The 23,787-nt window shown below is 40.8% G+C and overlaps 1 protein-coding gene and 1 pseudogene across 1 annotated transcript; one reads left to right on the forward strand and one right to left on the reverse strand.

Moving 5' to 3' along the window:
* The first annotated feature begins 1,221 nt into the window (after window positions 1–1,221).
* SCML1 (Scm polycomb group protein like 1) lies at window positions 1,222–12,498 on the forward strand. The gene is made up of 7 exons (XM_037742815.1): window positions 1,222–1,261; window positions 2,955–3,094; window positions 3,579–3,659; window positions 6,950–7,054; window positions 7,445–7,859; window positions 9,388–9,539; window positions 10,806–12,498. The coding sequence occupies exons 1-7, from the start codon at window positions 1,222–1,224 to the stop codon at window positions 10,938–10,940; spliced, it is 1,068 nt and encodes a 355-aa protein (XP_037598743.1). The 3' UTR covers window positions 10,941–12,498.
* A 9,435-nt stretch (window positions 12,499–21,933) lies between these two features.
* LOC108312680 lies at window positions 21,934–23,343 on the reverse strand (annotated as a pseudogene).
* Between the last annotated feature and the right edge of the window lie 444 nt (window positions 23,344–23,787).

The raw sequence follows: 23,787 nt of genomic DNA on the forward strand, positions 1-23,787 counted from the left end.
GGACCCCTCACCCCTAAAACATTAAGAAATGTACTAATATGTTGCATCAGTAGATCAAAGGAGGAAAGTCATTTAGTCATCTGATGCCAAGAAGCGATTTGGTACTATTTATTATCTGTCTTGGTTTTAAAACTACATGCAGGACCAGCAGGATACCACCTTAGTTTAGTTTTGAACATCTGGCTGACCCCAACAGCCCTTCTTAGTGGGAAGAAGTAGAGGAGAGTTTTCAAACATGGATACCTATCCGTTGTTTCTACTTCTAGGAATTTATCCCATAGAACTACTTCCACAGGTGCAAGACTGTTGTGCAGTGTTCTTTATAAGAGCAAAACTTTAGAAGTAACTTGAATATCTATGAATTTGAGACTGGTTTAATAAATCATGGCATATTTACGAGATAGAACACTAAGAAGTCATTACAGAAACTACAATAAATCTAAAAGTATTGATTTGGAAAGACTTTCTACCATAGGTTACTTTTGCCTGTTTTTGAGTTTAATGTCAATTGAGTCATATACTATATTCTGTTTTGTGTCTGGCTGTTTTTAAACTCAAGGTTTATGGTTGTAAGATTCGGCCTTCCTGTGTGCGGCAGTAGTTGGTTTATTCTCATTGCTGTGTAGTTGTTTTGTATGAATATACCACAATTGAATTACTCATAGCTTGTATAAGTTTTATGGTCTGAAAAACTCAAATAGTTTAAAAAGTGAAATTTGATTGAAGTTACAGCTCCAATTAGAGGTATTTTATAACTTGATACTTCTATGCAACATTAGTGTGCATTTATCTCACTTGAGTTCTCCCATCTTCTTTATCCCCTTTTGATTTCTCTCTCTTGGGCTCATGGTCATTAGTATCTCCACTATAGAATGGTCATTAGTGTCTCTACTATAGAATGAAAGGGAAACAGGAAAAGAGATGAAACTTGAATGACTTTCTTGTGCCTCTCATTACTGCTCTGGCTCAGGAAGGATAAAGTGAAGTAGTTCTTTTATTAACATACCCTTCCCAGTAACTGGGATGCAGACCTTCAACGCAAATCTCTGGTACAAGATATAATCTGATACTGTTGTAGCCAATATCTTCTATTTCCGTAGTTAAGTGATTCAGAGCCATAACTGAACCTTCCTAATTCTAGATTGTTTGGCTTGCCTTTCACAGCCATTTATTTAGGTTTAATATGCAATGTAATAAGGCAATCCTAACTTGAAAGCTGAAATGGTCCTTAGAGATCATCTCAGCTGGTATTCAAAGCCTGGTGTGTGAGAAGATGGTATCTCTCATGGTCTGCCCAGCCCACATACTGGTGGGGTCTCAATCCAGAATAGACTCCTGGCTTTCATTTTGGAGGCAATGCGTTCTCCTTAGTCAAGAGCCTTTTGGAGCTCCTTTACAAAAGCAGTTAGCCCTTATGTTCTCTTCTTCATTTGTTTCCAGTATTTACTCTGTAGGCTGTAAGTTACTAAGCAGTCACTTCACAGTTTGTAAATGTGTTTGATTTGATTCTTATTTATAGTCATGGGCAATATAGCCCTTCAGTTTTAAAAGATTTATTCTAAATTGGCCATGGAAGAAATCTGGTTTTGTCACTTTTTAAAATTCAACCCAAAGTCCAATTCAATTTGAGTTAGCATTCTGAGAGCATATCCATATTATTAAGGTAGTAAGTATATGAAGTAACTTTTTTATGCATTGCTTTTCAGGAGTAGAGGTTTGTCACTCTTAGGTGACTAAGCAGTATCAAAAAAATGATGTCTAGCGGCTCCAGTGAAACTGATGTGGTTTGTATTCAAATTGAAAATCTGTCTTTGTTATTTTTATTGTGCTATACTTCTATTCTAAATTTAATTTTATACAGTAAAATGCATAGATAATTGAATTTTTGTTACATATTTTGGCAGTAATATATAAAGCTCTTGTGACAATTTGTGTTCAAGTTTCTTTGTGAACACACACTAAATTTCTTTTGGGTAAACAGAAGTTGAATTACTAGGTTATGGAGTTCACGTAAATTTAACTCTGTGAGAATCTGCTGAACAGTTTTTCAAAGTAGTTGTGCTGTTTTTACATTTCTGTTATATTCTTCTATATTTCTTAATCCTTCAAGTTGAGTCAATATATAGATTATTAAACTGTATATAATTTGGCTTAACAGAAAACACCTTTTTTTAGTTACATAAGGACATAGATGGTAATGCTACCTAAGTAGCCTAGGCAATTCTCTTAACTACTATCAGTTCTACTGTTTTTTAAAAATCTTTGAAGATAATGTTAACTGCCTACCAAGAGTCATTTTTCTCTGACATAACTATGTAAAAGCACTTTGAAAAGCATGAGACACTATACAAGAGTAGGATAGTATATTTTTAAAAATACTAAACTGTAACCTAATTCCATATTTTTTTGTAATTTCTATCATGTATTTTCAAACAAAAACATACATAGCTACCAAGTATGTTTATTTTAAAATTATTCCTATAATTCATAATTCATTCTTAGAATGAAGAGTTATTATATTGAATTGTAATGGTTATTCACTACTTATTTATATCCTATCTTATTTTTAAAAGTTTTAAGATAATTTAGAGATTAATTTATCAAGAAAAATAGGTGCTCAGATGTTTTCTATCTTGTCCACAGAGGGGCACTGTTGGATTATTTAGAAATCAAAAACCATATAGCATTTATTTTTTTTGTTCATGGATAGAAATACTTGCTTTTAAAGTAGTTCTGGTGCTAAAGGACTAGTCTTTCTACCATGAAGTGTATAAAGGGTTAAGCTTAGTGAAAACTGTTATCTTAAGTATTGTTGGGTTAATGAGAACACAGTTCCGCAAACACATCTTTTTGTAGTCATAGTATTTACAATGATCAAAGTTCCTTTGCTATCACAAATAGCCCTTTGTAAAACCTTCTTGAAAGTGAAATTAAACCCTCAACTTTTCTTTTAGTTCTGTCTTTCATCTTTCCTTTTAATTTGTTGATAAATCTTCCTCAGATAAGAACAAGAATACTTACTTATGATGATGACGACACTGTTCTTTATGCATATGAAACAAAACCTAAATTTGTATGTGAACCAAAAACCGAGGTAAGTAGTGTTAATTGCTAATTGCCAAATATATTAACACTTGCTGTTTTAAAGAAAAAGATTTAAATTCCTCATATACTATGGAGTTCCCATTAACTCACAATCAAGAAAATATCTCTCCCCTGAATTTGAATGCTTTCTTTCATCAGAGAATGAGCACTTAACCATTTTACTTCCCCCTTTTTCTTATATAGTAGAAAAGAGTAGTTTTGTACTCACTTTCAGTACAAAACTCTAAACCTGGATTCTTCCGATATAATAAATTCTTTTATTGCCTCCTTTCTCAATTGTCAGTTATCATTTTCATTCTCATATTAATGTGAATTTCTTAAATCTCTGCTTTAGATTAAGACTTCTGAAACCCATTAAAAAGTTGGTTATAAATAAAAACAATTTAAATAAATAAATATAGTTTCCCTCGCCCCTGGTGTTCAGCTTGACTATTTCAGAAATAAAGCATTAACCACTTTAAAACTACTAGGAGGAACCGATTATTGTAGCTGATGCATCCTGTAATACTGAAGAGCAATCGAAGCCAGTTGATGATGTCCTTACCTATTGCCAGGTATGGAAGTTCTGTCTCTTCAATGTAGTTTTCTAAAATGTTAAGCAAAAATTCTCCTTATCTCACATAAAATGAAAGTGTACAATTAATTGAAATTTTGCCTATCAAATTATTTATGATTATCACTCCGTTGTGATTATTTTTTAAAAACAATTTCTGGTTAGAGCCGCATTTCCTGGTGACATTTTTGAAATAGCAACATGTAGATTTTGTAGCTTTTTAAAAAGCTCATTGCCAACCCAATCTAGTTAAGTATCTTTCATCTGGATTGCTCAGTATTGAATTAGTTTCCCCTACAAAATCTGTAAAGGAAATTGACTGATTTGGATGAACTTTAGTATGTGCCTAAATGCACATCAAGATATCTCAGTGGAAACAAAATGGCAGCCCATCAAGGTTTATAAAGAAACATACCTAAGGTAGTTTTGAGGGGAGTTGTAAGAATCACCATGTTGGTAGAGATGTGATTACTGGGAATTTTGTGAGTTGAGTACCCCAGAGGTAATAAAGGTTTATTTTAAAAAAAATGTTTCTTACCATATATAAGGTTTCTTGAATGGAATAAGCTAACATGCTTTGGAAACTAAAATTGCTTGGATGTTTATTATGATCATGGGTAAGAACAGAACTGGAGTGCTTCCAAGGAACACATAGAGTCTTGTGGGGAAGTGGATGCAGAGGCTAGCTGGGGAGGGAGGGAGCGGGTTCTCCCCAGCCTGCCTCCCCTTGCACTGCTAGGTTAGAGTCCCCTTCAGCAAGCCTGCATGCTGAGGTGGGAGGTAGCGTCTGTTGGAGGAGGTACCCAGGGCCATGGTCAGCCTGAAATGGCCCAAGGGCCCTTCTCCATTCCTCCCAAGGGACTGGCTCTTTCTTCACCTGTCCATTCTAGATCACAGGGGTATTGCTGCAGCCTGCCTTGTTCTTTCATCCCAGTTCCCTCTTGAGTCCACCTCCCTCCTGCTTATGCTGGGAGCAGAGGAGGACGCCCTCTGCTGGCGGTCCCCTGCCTACCTCAGTCCAGCAGTCCTCCCTTCCAAGTCCTCATATCTGTCCCCATAGTCAACCAACTGCCCCCATCCTCACCCTTCTGACCCCTTCACGACCATTTTAGTGACCAGGGCTGACACCCTCACTGCTTTCTGCATCTGGTCCCCTCCCCGAACTCAGAGCTGCCCCCATCGGGCATCCCTCTCTCTCCTCTGGCTTCAGTCCCTGTTCTGCCTCTGGTCCCCTCCCTGAACTCAGAGCTGCCCCCACATCGGGCATCCCTTTCTCTCCTCTGGCTCCAGTCCCATTCCCTCCTTTCTGTCTACAAGTTCTCCCACAGCTTGGAGAAGCCACTTCTCTTGCCTCCCATCCCTCCTTTCCTGTCATCCTGACTCTCTCCTTACCATGACAGCCCCATTCCTGGAACGTCATTGGTACTTGCTGTCTCCACACCTGGCTTCCTGTTTTTCTCTGTGGGTATTTTTGAACCTGCTGTTCTTCTGCCCTGTAAGCCCTTACATGCATCCTCACCTGGTGAGTGCCTTCTCATGTTTTAATTCTCACCTCAGACCTCGCCTCATCTGAAAAGCTCTCCATGACTGCCAGCCTGGGTTAGGCCCGCTCTTCTCTGCACACTTAGCCTCCTGTTCCTGCCTGTGTCACAGTGCTGGTAATAACATTAGTAACACTAGTAACTAATAACACTGAGCACTGTTGAACTGGGCATAGTGTAGTGTTGTTTCTGTTAGCATTAACCTAATACCATGGCAAGGTTCTCATCCTCAAGAGAACCCTGAGAGAGATTTTCATCCCGATTCCCTACATGAGGACATTGAAGCACAGAGAGGTTAAGTAACCTGCCCAGGGTCACACAGCCAATAAATGGCTGGACTCTAGTATTTGACCCCAACCATGTTCCCCTAGAGCCTGTACTGTTTACCTCAGTGTCACAGCCCAGTGGTTTTCACCGGGGACATCAGAATCACCTGGGGGCTTGTGAAAACATAGACCACTGCCCCTACTCCCAGAGTTCCCAGTTCCATAGGTCTAGGGTACAGCCTGGAATTTGGCATTTCTAATGAGCTTCCAGGTGATGTTGATGCCACCGTTCCGTGGACCACACTTTGCAAACCGCTGTTCCAGGCTATTAATCACTTTGTCTATTGGAATCCTCTTTTTACTTGTCTCTCCCCCAGCTGAGATGGCAGTTCCTTTAGGACAGGAGCTTTTTTTTTTTTTTTTTTTTTTTAAATAGGATAGGATCTCACTCCATTGTCCTGGCTAGAGTGCAGTGGCACAATAATGGCTAACTGCAGCCTCAACTTCCCAGGCTCAGGTGATTCTCCCACCTCAGCCTCCCTAGTATCAGGGACTACAGGCATACACTGCCACAATTGGCTAATATTTTGTATTTTGGGTAGAGACGGGGGTTTCACCATGTTGCCTAGGCTGGTCTCTAACTCTTGAGCTCAAGCGATCCACCTGCCTCAGCCTCCCAAAGTGCTGGGATTACACCTGATCAGGAGCCTTCTTTCAGTCCATGTTCTCAACACCTAGCAAAGTAGTTCTGCCAGGTGGTAGGCTGTCAATAAAGGTTTAATTGAATTAATGAATGAATTAATGAGGAAATGTTTCTGGCCCTTTGTTAAGTGTATTTTTCTTTACCCAAAGTTTCTGCGTATTTCAAGAATTCTCAGATTTTTATCAGTCTCCTATGTGCTTGATTGACATATAAATCTCATGTGTACTCCATGGTTTTGTAAGGTTAATTGCTGACTGCATGATTTAAAAGTACTTTGAAGCCAAAAGTCACATCTGTTATATTTGGTTCAATTTTCTTTCTGGAGTGGAACATTTGCTGTCTATAATATAGGCTTCATATTTGTAGATATATGAACATATATGTTACATATGAACATTATAAAGTGAGTCTTTGTTCTTTTAGCAGATTTGAGCATTTCTTTCCTAAAATAGCACCTTCCTTGATGTGCAGCGTCTCCATCATCAGTGTGCTAGTGTAGAGGCATTGTGGCAATTCATTCGCCACCATTAGAGCTTCCTCAGTGCCTACGTGGGGTAGAGCAGGGGAAGAGACATTGGGGCTCCTGAACTCAGCCTATTGGCTCTGTGTCACCTACAGCCAGGCCTTGAATAGAAGCAAGACATTTCTGATGGCTTGAGAACTTTTGCTGTGTCTAGCAGTTAACATTTGACTTAATGGTATTTTCATGTTACTTTTCTTTGAAATAGAAACTACATTATATTATACACTGTACGCCTATAACTACATTGTATTGTAATAGGTTATATATGATGCTATCCAAAACCTGGATAAGAAGATTGATATCATTAGTAGAAAGGTTTCAAAAATCCAACGTTTCAATGCAAAAGCAGTGTGGACCAATCGTGTAAGTGTTATAAAAAACATTTTTATAACTATGATAAACCTCTGGTTTGTAAAGATGCCAATCAGCTAGAAGTGAGAGAGTACCAGTAACTGTGTGAGATTAGCAAGGCATGTATATACTTGTAGCAGCAGATGGAGAGACTAGACTCAGTTGGGAGAATGCTGAAGTTTAGGTTTGATAACTTATGACACTGCGTATTTTTATGTTTGTAACTATCGTGTAAAATACAATTAAAATGTAGGATTGAAGAAGAATTAATTATATACTCAAAAGGGAGCATTTATTTTTAATAATGTAAAGCAATGTTGCATGGAAAATAAGTATTAATGTATTTACTACTCATTACTTTTTTACTCACTGTTGGTTTATGCTGCGTTTGTGTGATTTCAGAAGCCATTTGGCTTTGGATATGGATATGCGTACAGAAATTATTCTTACCTGCTTGCTAAAAAGCTTAAACTCCAGAAGATGAAGAAAAGTCAGGCTTATGAGACATTCTCCTACCCTCAAAGTTATAGTCCCACTTCACCGGTGTCAATGCGGGAGGATAATTCCCAGAGCAACAATCCAGCACCATCCTTTCGCATGGAAGAATACCAGCGAGCTGAGCCAGAGGAGGACCCAGTCCTTAGCCGCACTCCGAGTCCAGTGCATCCCTCAGACTACCCTGAGCATGATTATCAACCATATTATGCATCTGATGGTGTAATGCCTAGCTCTTCAGGGCCCTACCTTGGCAGCCCTAGGGCTAACAGCATCCGCAGCAACTACTCGCCTGACCACCCTTCTGCAGTACCACCTTCAGGTATGCTGGCCCAGGGAGAGCCCAGTTTGGTACATGCCCCTGAGATGATGAGTTACTCAGCTTTGATGGAGAATAGGCACATTGGATCATCTCTCTGCTTCCGTTCTGGTTTTGGTGAGTTTGAAATGCCATATCTACAAGTAGCACTATTTGACCTGCATTTATCAACATCCGTGATGCAAACTAGTAGAAGCTGATCATTTCCTATTTTGAGAGCTGGTTTTAGGCTATATTCAGAATGATGACTAACATTTATTGAGTGTCTGTTATGTGCAAGGCACTGTGCCAATCAACTGACACCCCTCTTCCCCACTTACAATGACACCGTGGTGTTGGCACATTTATTTCCCTGTCCCCAAGGTCACAGAGCTGGTGAGTAGCACTTCTAGAGCTCTGCCTCATTGTGATTTTTTAAATCTTCTATTTTTTCTTTACTCTTTCCCTAGGTAAATAAAAAACACTCCTGAGATGGCAAGAGCCCAGATGATAGGGAAGAAAGGGTATGCTTTTGGCTAATTCACTCACACATACAAAGATCAAATTGTGTGGATGGTCTTGGTTGGAGAAACAAATTTTCCTAACTAATTATGAAACCCACTTTAGGCATCACACACTAATTTTAGGGAATCTAACACTCTGGGTGAGTAAAAGAATACTTAGCAGTACACAGAGAAATTTCAACACAGCTTAGTATAGAGCATAGCTAAAACTTTCTGAAGTATGAGCACTTAAATTGCCTCATATCTCAGTTATTTCTTTTCTTAACATATAAACCTTTGACCAAAATCTCTATTACTATGCAATTAAACATGAAAGAGGAATTAAATATAATGTTAAAGTTACTTCTGGCCTAGTTTAGCAGAAAGCAATCTTGTCTTCAAAATGCACATTAGCACTTAGACCATCAGAGACAGGAATCTAAAGAGTAAAGTGATACTAAAAATAACCTTATTGAATACATGGTGAAGATTTGATAAAAGGACTAATTTGGTTCTTAAAGATAATGGGGTTGTTATTGACATTCATTTATTAAAAGAAATTTAAGCAATTATAAAACTGTAAATTTGGGGAATTTCCATTATATTTAGCTAGTAAAATCAACCTAATCTAGATAGACCAAGAGAGAGATTAAGAGAGAAATTCCTTGAAATACTTGAAGTAAGAGAGTCATACATTAGGCTAGTTTAACCTAATTTTACCCAAGTGACAGATCTTTTGCCATATTTGCCTGTGGCCAAAGAAGACTTAGTTTGCCTAATCTGTGTTGTGATCTTTGAATCTTTAACTTCTGAACCTGTTTTTGTTATCTAGGGAAGGTCAAATGGGACACTCTTGTGTAGGCATCCTCACATCATCTTTATATAGACTTCCACTAGATTTTACGGTCGAAGTCTTGACTCCTTGCTAGGAACGTCACAGAAGGTTTCAACAAAGACACCATTCCTCCCTTCCTAACATCTCTTCTTTCAGGATAATAATCAGGTCAAGTGTGATTTATCTTTTTTTTTTTTTTTCCTCTCTATTGAAGCTGCAAGCTCACCAATTGGAAATGACCAGTATTTAGACGAGTCAAACTTCACTAGGCACCCTGCAACATGGTCAGTGGAAGCAGTAGTCCTATTTCTGAAGCAAACGGATCCTCAGACATTATGCCCTCTTGTCGACCTCTTCAGAAGCCATGTAATGTATCTTTTGATCTTGTTTTCTTGCTGTAATGTCTTTGAATGACCTCTGTGCAGGCCTTTCAGCTGGATACTGTGTGAATAGTGGGTGAACCCTATCAACTGATTTTTCCATATGTCAGAAAGGTTATTTTGCCCAAGGTTAGCCTTAAATGGTAGGCTAATAGTCTGTTCTTTAAATGGGTATCAAAGTGCCTAAACTACAAACTGCCTCAACTTCTCAAGACATGATGATGCAGCATGGCCACTCAGGTGTACCTCCCCTTTGTAAGGACAGATACAATGGTCCTCCCCCATCTGCTCCCAGCTGGGCACCAGGACCAGGAAGAGGGGTTAACCACAAGCTATAATAGAGTAGTCTTTTTACATAACCAGTGATTCAACAACTGATTCTATTTGCCTCATTATTGATGATTTGTGATGCTAATACCCTCTTGCTATTACCAGATCATTTACAAAGTAATATCCTAGGCCAAAGTTTTATAAGATCCAGTTTCTTTAATTTCAAGTTTTGCTTAGTGGAAAAAATATAGAAGGTGCCAAACAAAGATCGTACTATAAGGGATTTCACGTGTTTTCAGATAGTGTTAAATGAGTAAGATTTTATTTTTAAACTGGGACATATAAAACCAAATCACATGCTTCAGCAGCTTGAGTTGATCAATTAAGATAAGGAATTTTAAAAGGATGCTTTGTGACTATGAAGAAATATTTTCACAGTGTATCCTAACACATAAAATTAGTAGCCGCATATCTGACTTTCAGTATAGTAAGAAAGTTGGTGATTAGTTTTAGCGTCTAATTAGCTTCAGACAGCTAATTCACGTTCATCATAAAGACATTGTATAGACATTTATAGTTTGCACTGATGTTGACATACTCATCTTCCCAGCCCTTCTCAGAAAGTTAATGACCATCTGAAATTCATTTTTGCTATTCATAGTCTTTACTATTTTGTCATGGATGTGTAGTATTTTATTCAACATACAGTGTGTGTATTTAAAGTTAAGTTTGACACAGTTTATTTTTTAAGATATTAGGTTAAATTTCCTTTTTCTTAGAACTTGAAGTGAGTTTATACATTACCAAGTGGTGCTTCACTGTATATTTTTAATAGTTTTCATGAAGCAGATGCATATTCAGAGGATATACATCTGCAATGAACTGTTCTCTAGTTTGCTTTACATGTTCTCATAAAGAACTAACTGCTCTGATGAAAAAATGGAAGCATTACTAATTATTGTTAAGTTTCTTCTCTCTACAGGAAATTGATGGGAAGGCTCTGCTCCTACTCACAAGCGACGTGATGCTGAAGTACTTGGGGCTGAAGCTGGGAACGGCCATGAAGCTATGCTACTACATTGAACGACTTAAACAAGGAAAATGCTTTGAAAATTAAAAAAAAAAAATCCTTGTGCAAATTTAGATTGGGCCAACTTCCAGAGATACCAATGCCGCCTTAGTGTAGGATCATTTTTCTGCCCTTTAGTCATTTTTGTTTTTCAGAAAGTAACTTTCAAAATATAGCTAGAATTGTAGAACTATGTTATAGTCCAGTCTACTTCTTTCAAAACCATTTAACTGCTAGATAGTATTAGAATAGTCCAATAGGAAATTCATTCTTTATAGGTCTTTAGAAGTTACTCTTATTATATTGTTTACGAATATATTTCATGCAAGAAATGGAAAATAAACCCCTTTGATTCTGGTTCATCCTTATACAGAGAACTAAAACAGCTAAGAGAGGTATTATCAGGGGTTGACAACTTCTATGATTAAATCTATGGGAATTTTTCCTCAGAAGAGAATTTAAAGGTGTACCCATAGATAATCTCTTTCTGAAGTATTTTGTCTGTCTGATGCTGCAGTGTTCTATCAGTTTCCAGAAAGAGAATAGCCATATAAGTTATTTTCTTTTCTGCTATTATTCCTCTACATGTTTTATTCAGATTTAGAGAAAAAATAAGCTTATAAACTTTTATGAAGTGCTCTTAACAGTTTTTAGATAAACCATAGGATAGATAGAATGGTTATTTTATGCAAGAAATATACTACAAGGGTGGTTTCAATAAAGTCTGACTACTTTTTTTCCAAAAAACTATTCTACTAAAACTTTCATATTTTGGCTAAGTTTGGACATTTAACTATACTTTCATTGTTTGTACCTCTCTATAAAGATACCTCTGTCTAAACTTTTAAGAGATATAATTTTATTTTATGTGTTTATTCTTTATATAGATAGTATTTTATATTTTATTCTAACCTGAAGTATACACACAAGTAATTTTTTTTAATTTAAAATGGCATTTTGTATTCCCCCAGAGGTAGGATGAGCCATATATTTGTGAGATGTTTTATTTTGTGAAATCTAAGTGGATTATTTGCCATCACTAGTACCTCTCAACTTACTTTTCAGAGGACAAGAAACAATCTATGGATTGGTTTCCATACAGGGAAGTTCTCTGTCCTATGCAATATTTTTAATTTGCTTAGTTCTGAGCCATTTATCCTGCTACACTTTGAATGATACATTAATTCAGACTAATGTTTGGGGGCTTTATTTTGTAAGTTAGAACTTTCAAGTGAAACATGTTCAACACTATTATTTCATTATAAATTTATAACATCTTATTACATTGTATAACAAATGTAAGGTTTATAAGCTATGAGAATTGGTGCTGTCACCATTAGCCACTTACAAATGTGAAGAAAATGTTCACCAGGGGCAATAATGTACCTTTTCTTGTTAGAAAACCAAATGTACTTTAGACATGACTGCAACTATTTACAGAATAGCTTCATCTATGTTATTCCTTATATGTCATAAGATTCTTACTTAAACTTGGTCTTCCTTCAAATTGTTTGTATGAAGATGCTGTACCCACTTGAACAGTCCTTAGGTGTTTACATAAATACTATGTTTTACAGTTTTCATATTTAAAAAAATAAAGTTAAATAATCTCAACGATTCATTTAAAGCCTTAGATGTGATTTTATTTATCATCAGCACATTATATTAATGTGTGAATTTGTTGGAACTGAAACAGCCACTCTAGTAAGCTTGTGGCTTTCTGTGTCCAAATACTTGAGTTTTAAAACCTGCACAGATTCTACCTGTAAGCAGATGTGTAAGAACCAAGGGCTGATTTCTTACAGGGGGTCTCCAATGAGACCCCAGGGGGTTGTAAGAAGTTCAGTTGATGCGCTGTATCTGTGGTCAGAGCCTTTATTACTTACGATATCATCAGTGATGCGAGCGTGCTAGAAAGTGCCGCGAGATATCTCATCCCATCTGAGTCTGTACGCCTGGCTGGCAACTCTGGCTGCTCTTTTACCACTGGGGGCCAGAGGCTGCCTCCTGGATGCACCTGCTCTTGGCCCTCTGCCTCCAGATGGCCCAGCTGTCCCAGCAGGATGCCCTTGGAGGACTGGGATTCCAGTTGGGTAGCCTCACTTAACTGACCCGTGCCCCCCACTCCAGGTGCTGCGGCTTCTGCTGAGGAACCCAGAAACCCTCACTGCTCTTGCTCCTCAGCATCGTATCCTGTGATTCACTGGAGACAATGGGGTCCTGACCAAGGCTCCAGGGCTGACGCTCAGTGGCTGGAACGGGGGTGTTGATTTGAGTGATGTGAGACTTGAATGATTTGGGGCCCCTTTTTCGCTCCTGTCTGGCTTACAAATTTTTAGTCCAAAGACTAATAAGCCATATTGCCCTTCCTGTGAATTTTAAATGATCTTCCTCTGGCTTTGTCTCTCATTTCATCCTTTTCTGCTCTGTAGCCCACAGAATTCTGCACCTGCAGCTCTAAGACCTTCCAGGCACACCTAGAATTTGCTTTGGTCTTTCGTCTGTGTGATTTCTCATCATTGAAATGTCTTACAGTACATGTTCTAGAGTGGGATTTCCCAAACTTTTAAACCAAGGCCTCCCTCTGTAGGCATAGAAACACCATGCCCTTCTGTAATATTCAAAAGTAAATACTGTGAGTAGTGACAGTGTAATTAGGAAAAGCACTGCTTTTTCAAGCTGCAGGAGGCATTGTCCTTGTAGTTGACTGAGTAAATGAAGTAGGTTAAAATTTCTGGGGCTATAGCTTGATGCTCGGGCTTGCTCATGAAGTGCCCTGAGCCTGATCCAGGCAACGTGGGAAAGCTCTAGGTTTGACAGGACATGCAAGTGAGAGCCCACCATTGAAATATGTGAACAGTCCTTCCTCTCTCTTGGCTGTTTGTCCTATTTTGTCAGCAAGTTGATGTGACTGAACCTTGAGAGCCACACTCCATAGTTAGCACGTGCTCAAGTTGAGCTTGGTCACTCCCCCTGCTCTAATTGAGGCAACTGTTATGGGATCATCTTTCTGGCTTTAGGGATGGTATCAGCATTGAGGGGAGATCTTTAAGAAATAAGGGACCTAGCTCCTCCCCTCGAGCTGCCTAGAACATAACAGATAAACCAGCATTCATGAAAAGGAGGACATCAGGGCACTTATGACAGTACACATGAGTCAGCGCCAAGTGCCCATAAGTGATGTGTCCTTATGCAACAGTAATGGTGTGTCCTGTTCTTCTGCCATAGAACCAAAGCACTTAAGCACATTCATTTCTAGAAATAATCCCTCAGGGACAACAGGGCAGCCAGGGCAGGGTTTTGGCCTTGCCAAGCCCTCTTCCGTCCTCCTTTGGCCTCACTCCTCCACCTGGCTTTGGCTGGCCTCAGAGGCTCAAGTGCACTGATGTCAAGGGTGGGGTGGTTGCACATATTACATGGGGGCAGAAGTCAGTCCATTGGGAGCAGGACCCATATCTTAAACTTTCCTTTTATATTCACGTAAGAAGAGAGAGATTAGGCTTTTCTGCAGTTAACGTACATATTCACTGATGTGTCTCAAGTGTTGGACGTTGTTGGTACTTGCCACCATCCCAGCCCTTCTCGGTTCCTCCCTGTCCTTAGAGACATAAAGCCCGAACGTGACACTTGCCACACTCCTTTGCTGGTAGACGGGGGTTTTTAACATTCTGCCACAAGAGGGGCTGTGTCCTGATTTTGGAAGGAGGAATGTGAGGAGAAGCTGCTTCCTTCTGGTGACTGCACGGGACAGACGTTTGAGCATCAGCAGGAGGCAGATGTTCAGTTTGCCAGCAGCCTCTGGATATCATCTTGAAGCTCACCTACTTCACTTGTGCAGGCAGCTGAGACCACTGGGGGCAGGGGAGCTTCCCTGCAACTCTTGCACTCCTGGATTTCTAGAAACTTCCCCCCTCACCTTAGGCCCTACCTTCTGGTAGCCATATAAGCTTCTGATCCTGTATGAAATCACTTCCATTCTGAAGATTCAGAATAGCTCATATGTTTTTGGCCAGACTTGGACTTGTCCAACTTCTTCAGGATATCTATCCTGTAGAGGTGGCTGACCATTCAGAAAGAAGAGTAAAACTTCCATAGAAGGGGGCCTTTATATTACTTAGTTTAAATAAATAGTATATTTCATCAGTCTAAGACCTCTTTGATTGTAAGATGCACCACTGTTAAATAAATGGTAAAGGAAAATGCTACCTATTGAACTATTACTCACCATTGATTATAATATGGAAACTGATTTCATAGATATTAACGTGAAAAGATGGGTGGCTTAAGACATATAAAATGTTAGCTCATAAAAGCTGAACGTGTGGTTTTAAAAGCTTAATGCAAAGAAACTGCACTAACTGAAGACTAATAATGTAAACCCAAGGGAATGGCAAGAAAATGGTAGAGCTAGTCTGAGCTTTGCAACAACCCTAGTACAAATAAAACAAAAGCAATCTAATCAGATCTGCCCCAAATTCACAATTATCAAGGAGACTTTGAAATGTTAAATTGTATCCATTGTCCTAAGCAAAAAGCCTTACCACAAATGTGTATTTTGCCTTTAGGTATTAGCTAGTACTAGGATGAAGCCATCATATTTAGCAAGGCATTTAACAATTTCCTTGCATCCAGCCAAGGAAAAAAGGGGGAACTTGGAATGATTACAGATTAAGAGACTCTTAAGTGTCATGTCACCCAAATGCAATGCACAGATGACATTGTTTAGATTAAAAGAAAACAGGAAAAACGCATACATGAGACAATCCAGGGGGAAGGTGAATACCCAGTGGATATTAGATGACATTGAAGAGTTGCTATTCATTTCTAACAATGGTGCTAATTGGTATTATAAGATGGTGCCCCTACCTTTGGAAATAAGTATCTTATAAAAAGTTTACAGATTAAATGAGATGATATCTAGGATTGCTTTGAAATAATTCAATGGGGAAGGAGATGCAGATGAAACAGGGTTGGCCTTATGTTGGTATTTGTTGTAGCCAGTAACATATACATGGGAATCCATTATACAAATCTCTCTAGTATCATGTATGTTTGAAATTTTTCATAATAAAAAGTATGCAGAATATGAAGACAAATTTCTCTATACTTTTCAGACTCCAGAGATGTTTGAAGTCAAGCAACATTCAATATACAGAGGATTTCAGTAAAGTAATGATCAGTATTTAGACTTCTTGCTTGAGGTTTCTTAATATTAGCCAAAGACAGCTAAGCCACCTACAATCAAGAAGCATCTGTTCTTCCTTTTGTGGTTGAAATGAAAACAAGGTTGAAGTAATAGATGAAAAACAATACAGTGCAAAGCGTCAACTTATTCCTTTGTCAGCAAATAATTGGGAGGTGTGTAGAAAACAGGAAGACTTGAACACACAAAAACAGATAAATGGCAGGGTGGCAGGTCTGCCGTTCTGTTGAATGAAATGACAGGTGTTCCTGAAACTTATCAGTGTAGGGTGGAATCTGATGCTGCTTTCTTGGAAGAAGCGATGGTCAGAAAAGAAAGACCCTCATCCCTTCCCCCATGCTCCTCCACACTCTGCCGTCTCCAAAGGGGCCTCTACCTCTAGGACATTCTGGAGAATTCCTCCAAGTACAAGGCCTGGTTGTTTCAAAGTTCTTAACACTCTCTCAGTTGGTTATTCCAGTTATTACCTCTCTAATTATGTTGGCTTTTCAGATAAAAGGATTCAGTTCCTTTTTCATTCTTTTTCCCCCTATACAGTTCTCTTCCATACACCTGAAGAAGCCCCTCATGACTCATATTTGCCAATATACACCATTGTCCATGTTGGGAAGTCTTTCTCCCAGAAGAGTCCACCTAGGTCAACGATGTCACAACAGTGGGTTTCGAAGAACATAAAATCCCTGTTTTCAGCCAAGTGTGGTGGCTCATTCCTGTAATCCCATCACTTTGAGAGGCCAATGTGGACAGATCACTTGAGGCCAGGAGTTTGAAACCAGCCTGGCCAACATGGTGAAACTTCGTCTACTAAAGATACAAAAATTAGCCAGGCATGGTGGTGGGCACCTCTAGTCCCAGCTACTTGGGAGGCTGAGGCAGGAGAATCACTTGAACTTGGGAGGCAGAGGTTGTAGAGAGCTGAGATCACGCCATTGCACTCCAGCTTACCTGCTCATGATTGGAAGTAGATGTTCTTCTACTGAATGGCAATTTGGCGACCTAGGCTCCTTCCATCTGTGGCTCCACTATCCCTAGGGCCTTGGGGTCCTTGAACACTTGGTGGCAGGGCACACATTACTTCTGTTCCCATTCCATGGCTGGACCTCAGTCACATGGCCACACCTCACTGTAACAGTGACCAGGAAAAGTCTATGTACCCAGGATGTTGAGGAAATGGGTCTTTGGTAACTAGCCAGCAGTCTCCACTATACATCATGATCCTAACATCAGAATGTCACCTGTTCATCCCTCCTATAAGCTTGTCGGTTTCTCTGTGGCATCTCTGTACCGGCATGGCACTCACACACCTGGCTCCCCTTAGCCTCCTTCCCTGCTATATTGTCTTTACATCACTTAAACTTATGGCTGCTTAGATTATTGTTCCCAACAATTAACTTTTCCCTACAAAGACTATTGCTTCCCATCCATTGCCATGGGATTTGTGGTTCCTCCCCTAAGGCAAATTATTGCCCAGCCCATTGTTGTGCTTGGCCCTGAACCCTGCTTTGGCCTTTGGGAAGTAGTACATAAGTGGACTGAAGAGCACCATATTAAGCAGAAGCCTTCCCATGGGGGATATCATCTCTCTTATGCTTCTCCCTCAGCTGTGAGCACAGCATTGGCCAGACAGGGGCTGCCCCTACAGACTGGGTTCTAGAGCAAGCAAGAAGGCTTGTGGGCCTGGACCAAGGCCATCCTGTGGCCTCCTTCATATTATGTGAGCAAGAAGTAGTGTCTATAGTTGTAACTTGCAGGGATTTGGGGATTCATTACCATAGCTCAAAAATATGGTGAGATGCAACTGATACATTTCCTACCATAGTTCATTCATTCAATCACTTGTTTATTTGCATATTGGATGTCTTTTCCCACTAGAATGAACTCTTCTTGAGGGCAGTGAGTTTCACCAGCTTTGATTCATGCCATCAGGGATCAATTACTTGTTGATGGAATCGTAATCCTGGGAATCAGATTGAGGCGGAGTTTTTAAGTAGCACATACTGAGCCATTCCGCAAATGTCAGTGAATGACTGACATAAGGTGCTGTTTGGCCTTCAGATTATTTTCTGGTTGGTTTCATGTTTGTGTTTTACATACAGCCAGTCAAGCACTGAAACTATAGGAAGAAAGAAAGAGTTATTGGAGGATGATGTGACTCTGAAGAGAATTAAAAACTGTAAAATCCCCAACCAGCCACTGGTTTAACATGATATCTTGCTAGCAGCCATTGAGTTGCTCACTCTCGCTTTCTCACTAAGTACCTTTCGGAAAATGAAAATGGCCAGAAGACAGGGTACCCCTGAAAACTAAGGAAAGCTTTTGCCTGTCTGAAATATTTCTACAACTCTCAGGCCCTTGAAGCTGGATTGAGAAAATATATACATCATCAATTCTGAGATGTTCTTTTTTCCCAGGTATGAATGTCTCTGACATCTAGATGGGTTTTACAATGCACAGCGCCTTCAGATACCATGTACTATGGTCATTTGGGACGTGGCCATGCTGCACCCCTTGCATTGTTCCTTCAGGCTATGTCAATTCCAAAACATCTAGCCGAGGAGGTGGTTGTGACTCCTGGAGCTGGGACATAGGGTCATGCATGTGGACCCCACAGGCACAGCACTGCAGGTGGAAGCTGAAACAGAAGAGCCCTGATGGGAGCACACACTGCCAAGTGGAGTTTTCCAAACCCTGTGTCAAAGAACCAGAAAGTGGGGTAGGAAAATGTCCCATAAGGCACTGCAGACCAGCAGGCACCTGGGCATGTGAGAATGCGCAGCACAGGCACCATCCCTGGCCTCAGGATGCTCGCAGTCTATCTGGGAAGATAGCATGCAACATACAAACACCTATGTAACTCATGAGTGTGCAAAACGCAGCCGTGAGAGATCCACCAGGCAGCCTGTACCTGGCCGAGAAGATTGTGCAGAGCTTGTGGAGAAGGCGTCGTTTCTACCAAGACCCGAAGGATGATGGACAGGGGTCAAGGGAGGTGTGTGTCGAAGGCCAAAAGACCCCGAGCAGGAGCGAGCTTCTGTCAAGACACACCTGCCCCTCTTCTAGTAGTAGACAGTCTTCTAGTTCCATCTTTCCCACACATGATCTGATCTCTGCTACTTTCTTTCTTGCTTCTTGTTTTCTGTACCCACGTAAGGTCTGTCCTACTGTTTCACTTCTAAATGTGATCTTCTTCAACACATAGCCCTGCTCAGCTCTGTTTCTGGCTTCCCGTGATCCACACCTGCACATGATCTGGACATGCAGATCTTCCTTTTTTCCTGTGTTCTATACCCACACAGGTCCTGTCATTGCCCTTCACTTTCTGCCTTCCTGTCCCCTGTATCCAAACAGGATCTGGCTCTGCCCATCTCTTACTGTCTTCCTGAGATTCATAGCAAGACATGATCTGGCTCTGCCCATCCCTTTCTTTCTTTCTGTGTTCCATATCTACACATGATCAGTCATTTCCTCTCCATTACTATCTTCCTGTGCTCCAAACCCACACATGATCTGGATGTGCCCATCTCTTTTTGTGCTCCTGAGAACTGTACTCACACATAATCTTGCTCCATCCTTCCCTTCTGTCTTCCTGAGACCCACACCCACACATGGTTTTGTGCTGCCCATGTCTTACTGTATTCCTGAGGCTCACACCCACATACAATCTGGCTCTGGCCACCTCTTTACCTTTCTGAGATTCACACCTACAAATGATGTGGCTCTGACCCCCTCTTGCTGTCTCCCTGAGATTCACATGCACACATGATCTGGCTCTGCCCAACCTTTTTTATATTCCTGTGATTCAGACAAACCCACGATGTGTCTCTGCCCATCTTTTTCTGTGTTCCTGAATATGTACCCAGAAATGATCTGGTTCTTCCCAACTCTTTCTTTCTGTGTTCCATACACATGCATGGTCTGTCATTGTTTGTCACGTGCTGCTCTCCTGTGATACATGATCTGTCATTGCCTTCACTTACTGTCCCTCTGATCCATCCACACATGATCTGGCACTGCCCATGTGATATTCCTGTGAAAACATGATCTGACTCTGCTCATCTCTTTTTTTGCTGAGATCCATACCCACATGTGCTCTGTCCATTCCAACTATTGCTGTCATCCCGAGATCCATACTGGCACATGATATGACTCTGCCCATTCCTTTTTGTTTTCCTGTGATTCACGCCACACGTGATCTCACTCTGCTCATCTTCTACCATATTCCTGAGATTCATAGCTACACATGATCTGGCTCTGTTCATCTCTTACTATCTTCCTGTGGTCTATACTCACACATGATCTGCCTCTGCAAGTCTCTTACTGTCTTTCTGTGTGGGATAGCCACACATGATCTATCATTTCCTATCAGTTACTGTTTTCCTGTCCTCTATACCCACACATCTGGCTCTGCCTATCTCTGTCTTTGTGATGTTCACATCACAAAGAAAACCAGTTGTTTTCTTCCTGTGATCCATACTATTTTATCTGCCTATTTCTTTTTTGTGGGGGAGGTGAGAAATTAAGCCTTATTTATTTTAAAAATGAAACCACTAGGAAAATATATCACTGCCTGGAAACAGGGAACAGACAGGCTATATTGTCATTTCAAGTAATAACCTGATAAAAAAAGTGCAGTGAGTTTGCTATCAAAACAATCAGGTCCCATGCTGGGGTAGGAAGGCTGTGTGTTGCAAAGGCCCCAGGCAAAAATGGTCTTTGGTAATGGGGGACTGCCCCTCCTTTGCTTTAGGGGAGTCACAGCTCATCTTAGCCCAAGTTGCTTACTTTTTCTCACTTGAACTTCCTGTGGTCAGGAGTTTGTCTAGATTGGGCTCTGTTCATTCAGAGGCTATGTAAGCAATGCTGGATTTAGGCTTTCACTGCATTCTGTTCTATGAAAACCAGGTTTTTCCAAATCCACTGCTTCACAACTGTCTTATAATCAGCCAAATAGCCAGCAGCTCCTCCTTTCTTACTTATTCCAAAATACTAGTATAGATCACAACCAAAACCTCCTTCTCCTCCAGGGGAAAATGTGAGGGCAAGGTTGTCCTGTCATTCTTCGACAGACAGCCTCAGGGCCCATAGGTCAATAAGAGGGAAGCTCTGTTTCCCATAATTAGTGTCACATCACTGCTCATGTTTTTGTGTGGTCCTCTGAAAACATGAAAGATGTCCTCTGAAAAGGCTGAAAGATGCAGTGTGTAAGAATTTTAAGATGTGCACACTCACACCCACACCTTGACGGCCAGAAGAGGGTATCCACAAGGAACCTTTCAAACTTCTTTTCCAAACTACTCTCCCTCCCAATTCCACATCATAAAATCAACTTTATGCCTTTGTATAAATAACACAAAAACAAGGAAATAAAGACCCAGAAAACTCTTTTCCTCTTCCAAGTTAGTGACCTCATGGATTTTGTTGCCCAGCTTCTGGAAAACAGTGTGGTGATGCTTCTGGGAAACAGGAGGCAATGAACAAAAACAGCTCTTCTCAAACTCCATCGAATCTGTCCTGCCAGCCTGGTGGGCCCTGTGGAGAAAGAAAAATTTGGTCCTTAGGAGTGCTCTGGCTTGTGACAAGGGAGATCCCCACTGCCAGGACAAGCCCTGGCCACAGAAAATATTGGCTTAAAAACATTCTCCTGTAATATCTCTGACCCAAATTTTAGCACCATTTTTCTTTTCTGTTTCACTTTTTAGGACTGAACCAGTTTCCAGAGGCAAGTGGCATAAGCCTTACACTTGGTATCATTCTTAATTTCTTCATTCATTAACTTCCCATTCCTTTTAAAAAATATATTTTTGCCCTGATAGCCCCAATGGCCACTGACAAAGACTTTTATTTCCCAGTTGATAAGAGAGAAACCTTTCTTGCCTTGCTCATGGTCTGGATGAGGTGCGTGTGGCCATCCACACCCTTGGTCACACAATCGTCCAGTGGCTGCTTCACCTGCAGCTCCTTACCCCCTGCATCTGTTGAGTTTTTGGGTTTGTCATTGCAATGCATGGTGTACCCAGTCAGGTGGTCCTGGAACTTCTCCAGCTTGCTGGTCCCCAAGGTCTGGGCTTGAGCCAGAGGCCCATGGCAGCATTCAATGCACCAGTGCACCTGCTGCATGTGCACAACAGCTGGTGGTGCACCGGAACATGAGGCCCTGCAGCTTCCAGATGGTCTCTCTCTCCAGATTCTTCACCATGGAGTCCACCTCCTGCACTCACAGCTGCTGCAACTCCACTATAATGACCCGGTGATGCCACCCTATTTCTTACTATCTTCCTGTGTTCCATGCCCACACATGATCTGCCTCTGCCCATCTCCTTCTGTCTTCTTGAGATCCCTACTGACACATGTCCTAGATATGCTCATCTTTTTCTTTATTTCTGTGTTCCAATCCCCGTATGTTCTGTAGCTGTCCTGCAGTTGGTCACTTTCGGTGATCTATACCCACACATGGTCTGCTCTACCCATCTCTTACTGCCCTCCTCACATTCATACCACATATGATCTGGATTTGCCCATCTCTGTCTGCCTGTGTTCCATATCCACACATGTTCTGCCATTTCCTATCATCAGTTAGTGGATTCCTGTGCTCCATACCCACACATGATCTGACTCTGCCCATTTCCTTCTGTCTTTCTGAGCCCCATACCCACACATGACCTGGTTCTGCCCATTTACAGCTGCCTTCCTGAGCCTCACACCCACTCATGATCTGAATCTTGTCACCTTGACCTGTCTTCCTGAGCCTCACACCCACACACGTGATCTGTTATTTCCTATCAGTTACTACTTTCCTGTGTTCCATACCCATACATGTTCTGGCTGTGCCCATCATTTCCTGTCTTCATGAGACCCCTATCCACACATGATCTGGCTTTGCTCATCACATTTATTCTTCCTGAGGTCCATATCCACACATGATGGGACACTTTTACCATCTTCCTGACATGCTTACCCACACATGACCTGCCTCTTTCCATCACTTACTGACTTCCTCATATTTATACCCACACGATATGATTCCGCCCATCTCCTACTGTCTCACTGAAATTCATGTCCAAACATGATTTGCCTCTGTCCATCACTTACCTTCTTTCTGGCATTCATATGCACACATGATGTTTTACACCTCTCTTCCTGCCTTCCTGACACTCACACCTACACATGATCTGCCTCTGCCCTTCTCTTACTGTCTTCATGACACTCATACCCACACATGATCTGCTCCTGCCCATCTCTTGCTGGCATCCTGACATTGATGCCCAACATACCTGTCTCTGCCCATCTCTTTCTTCCTGGTATTCATACACACACATGATCTGCCTCTGCCCATCTCTTACTGTGTTTGTGCATTCATACTTACACATAATCAGCTTCTGCCTGTCTCTTCATGTCTTCCTGATATATATCCTCACATATCATCTACCTTTCCTCATCTTTTACTGTCTGACTGACATTCCTCGCTGCACATGATTTGCCTCTCTCTTTACTGTCTTTCTAGCATTCATACCCACACATGATCTGCCTCTGCTCATCTTTTACTGTCTTTCTGAAATTCATACCCACAGATGATCTGCCTGTTTATATCTGTCTTTCTGACATTCACATTTAGAAATAATCTGCATTTGCCCATCTCTTACTATATACCTAAACATTCATACTCACACGATTTGCCTTGCCTATGTTTTACTG

This window comes from Cebus imitator, unplaced genomic scaffold (genome assembly GCF_001604975.1).
Source record: "Cebus imitator isolate Cc_AM_T3 unplaced genomic scaffold, Cebus_imitator-1.0 Scaffold128, whole genome shotgun sequence".
NCBI lineage: Eukaryota > Metazoa > Chordata > Mammalia > Primates > Cebidae > Cebus > Cebus imitator.

What these genes read in the sequence shown, in the direction of transcription:
- SCML1 (XM_037742815.1), top strand. Translation starts at nt 1,222, where the DNA reads ATGGTCCTTAGAGATCATCTCAGCTGGTATTCAAAGCCTG. An exon ending in AAGCAGTGTGGACCAATCGT is followed by an intron (nt 7,055 to 7,444) that starts GTAAGTGTTATA and finishes GTGTGATTTCAG; the next exon opens with AAGCCATTTGGCTTTGGATA. An exon ending in TTCTGCAGTACCACCTTCAG is followed by an intron (nt 7,860 to 9,387) that starts GTATGCTGGCCC and finishes TCTCTATTGAAG; the next exon opens with CTGCAAGCTCACCAATTGGA.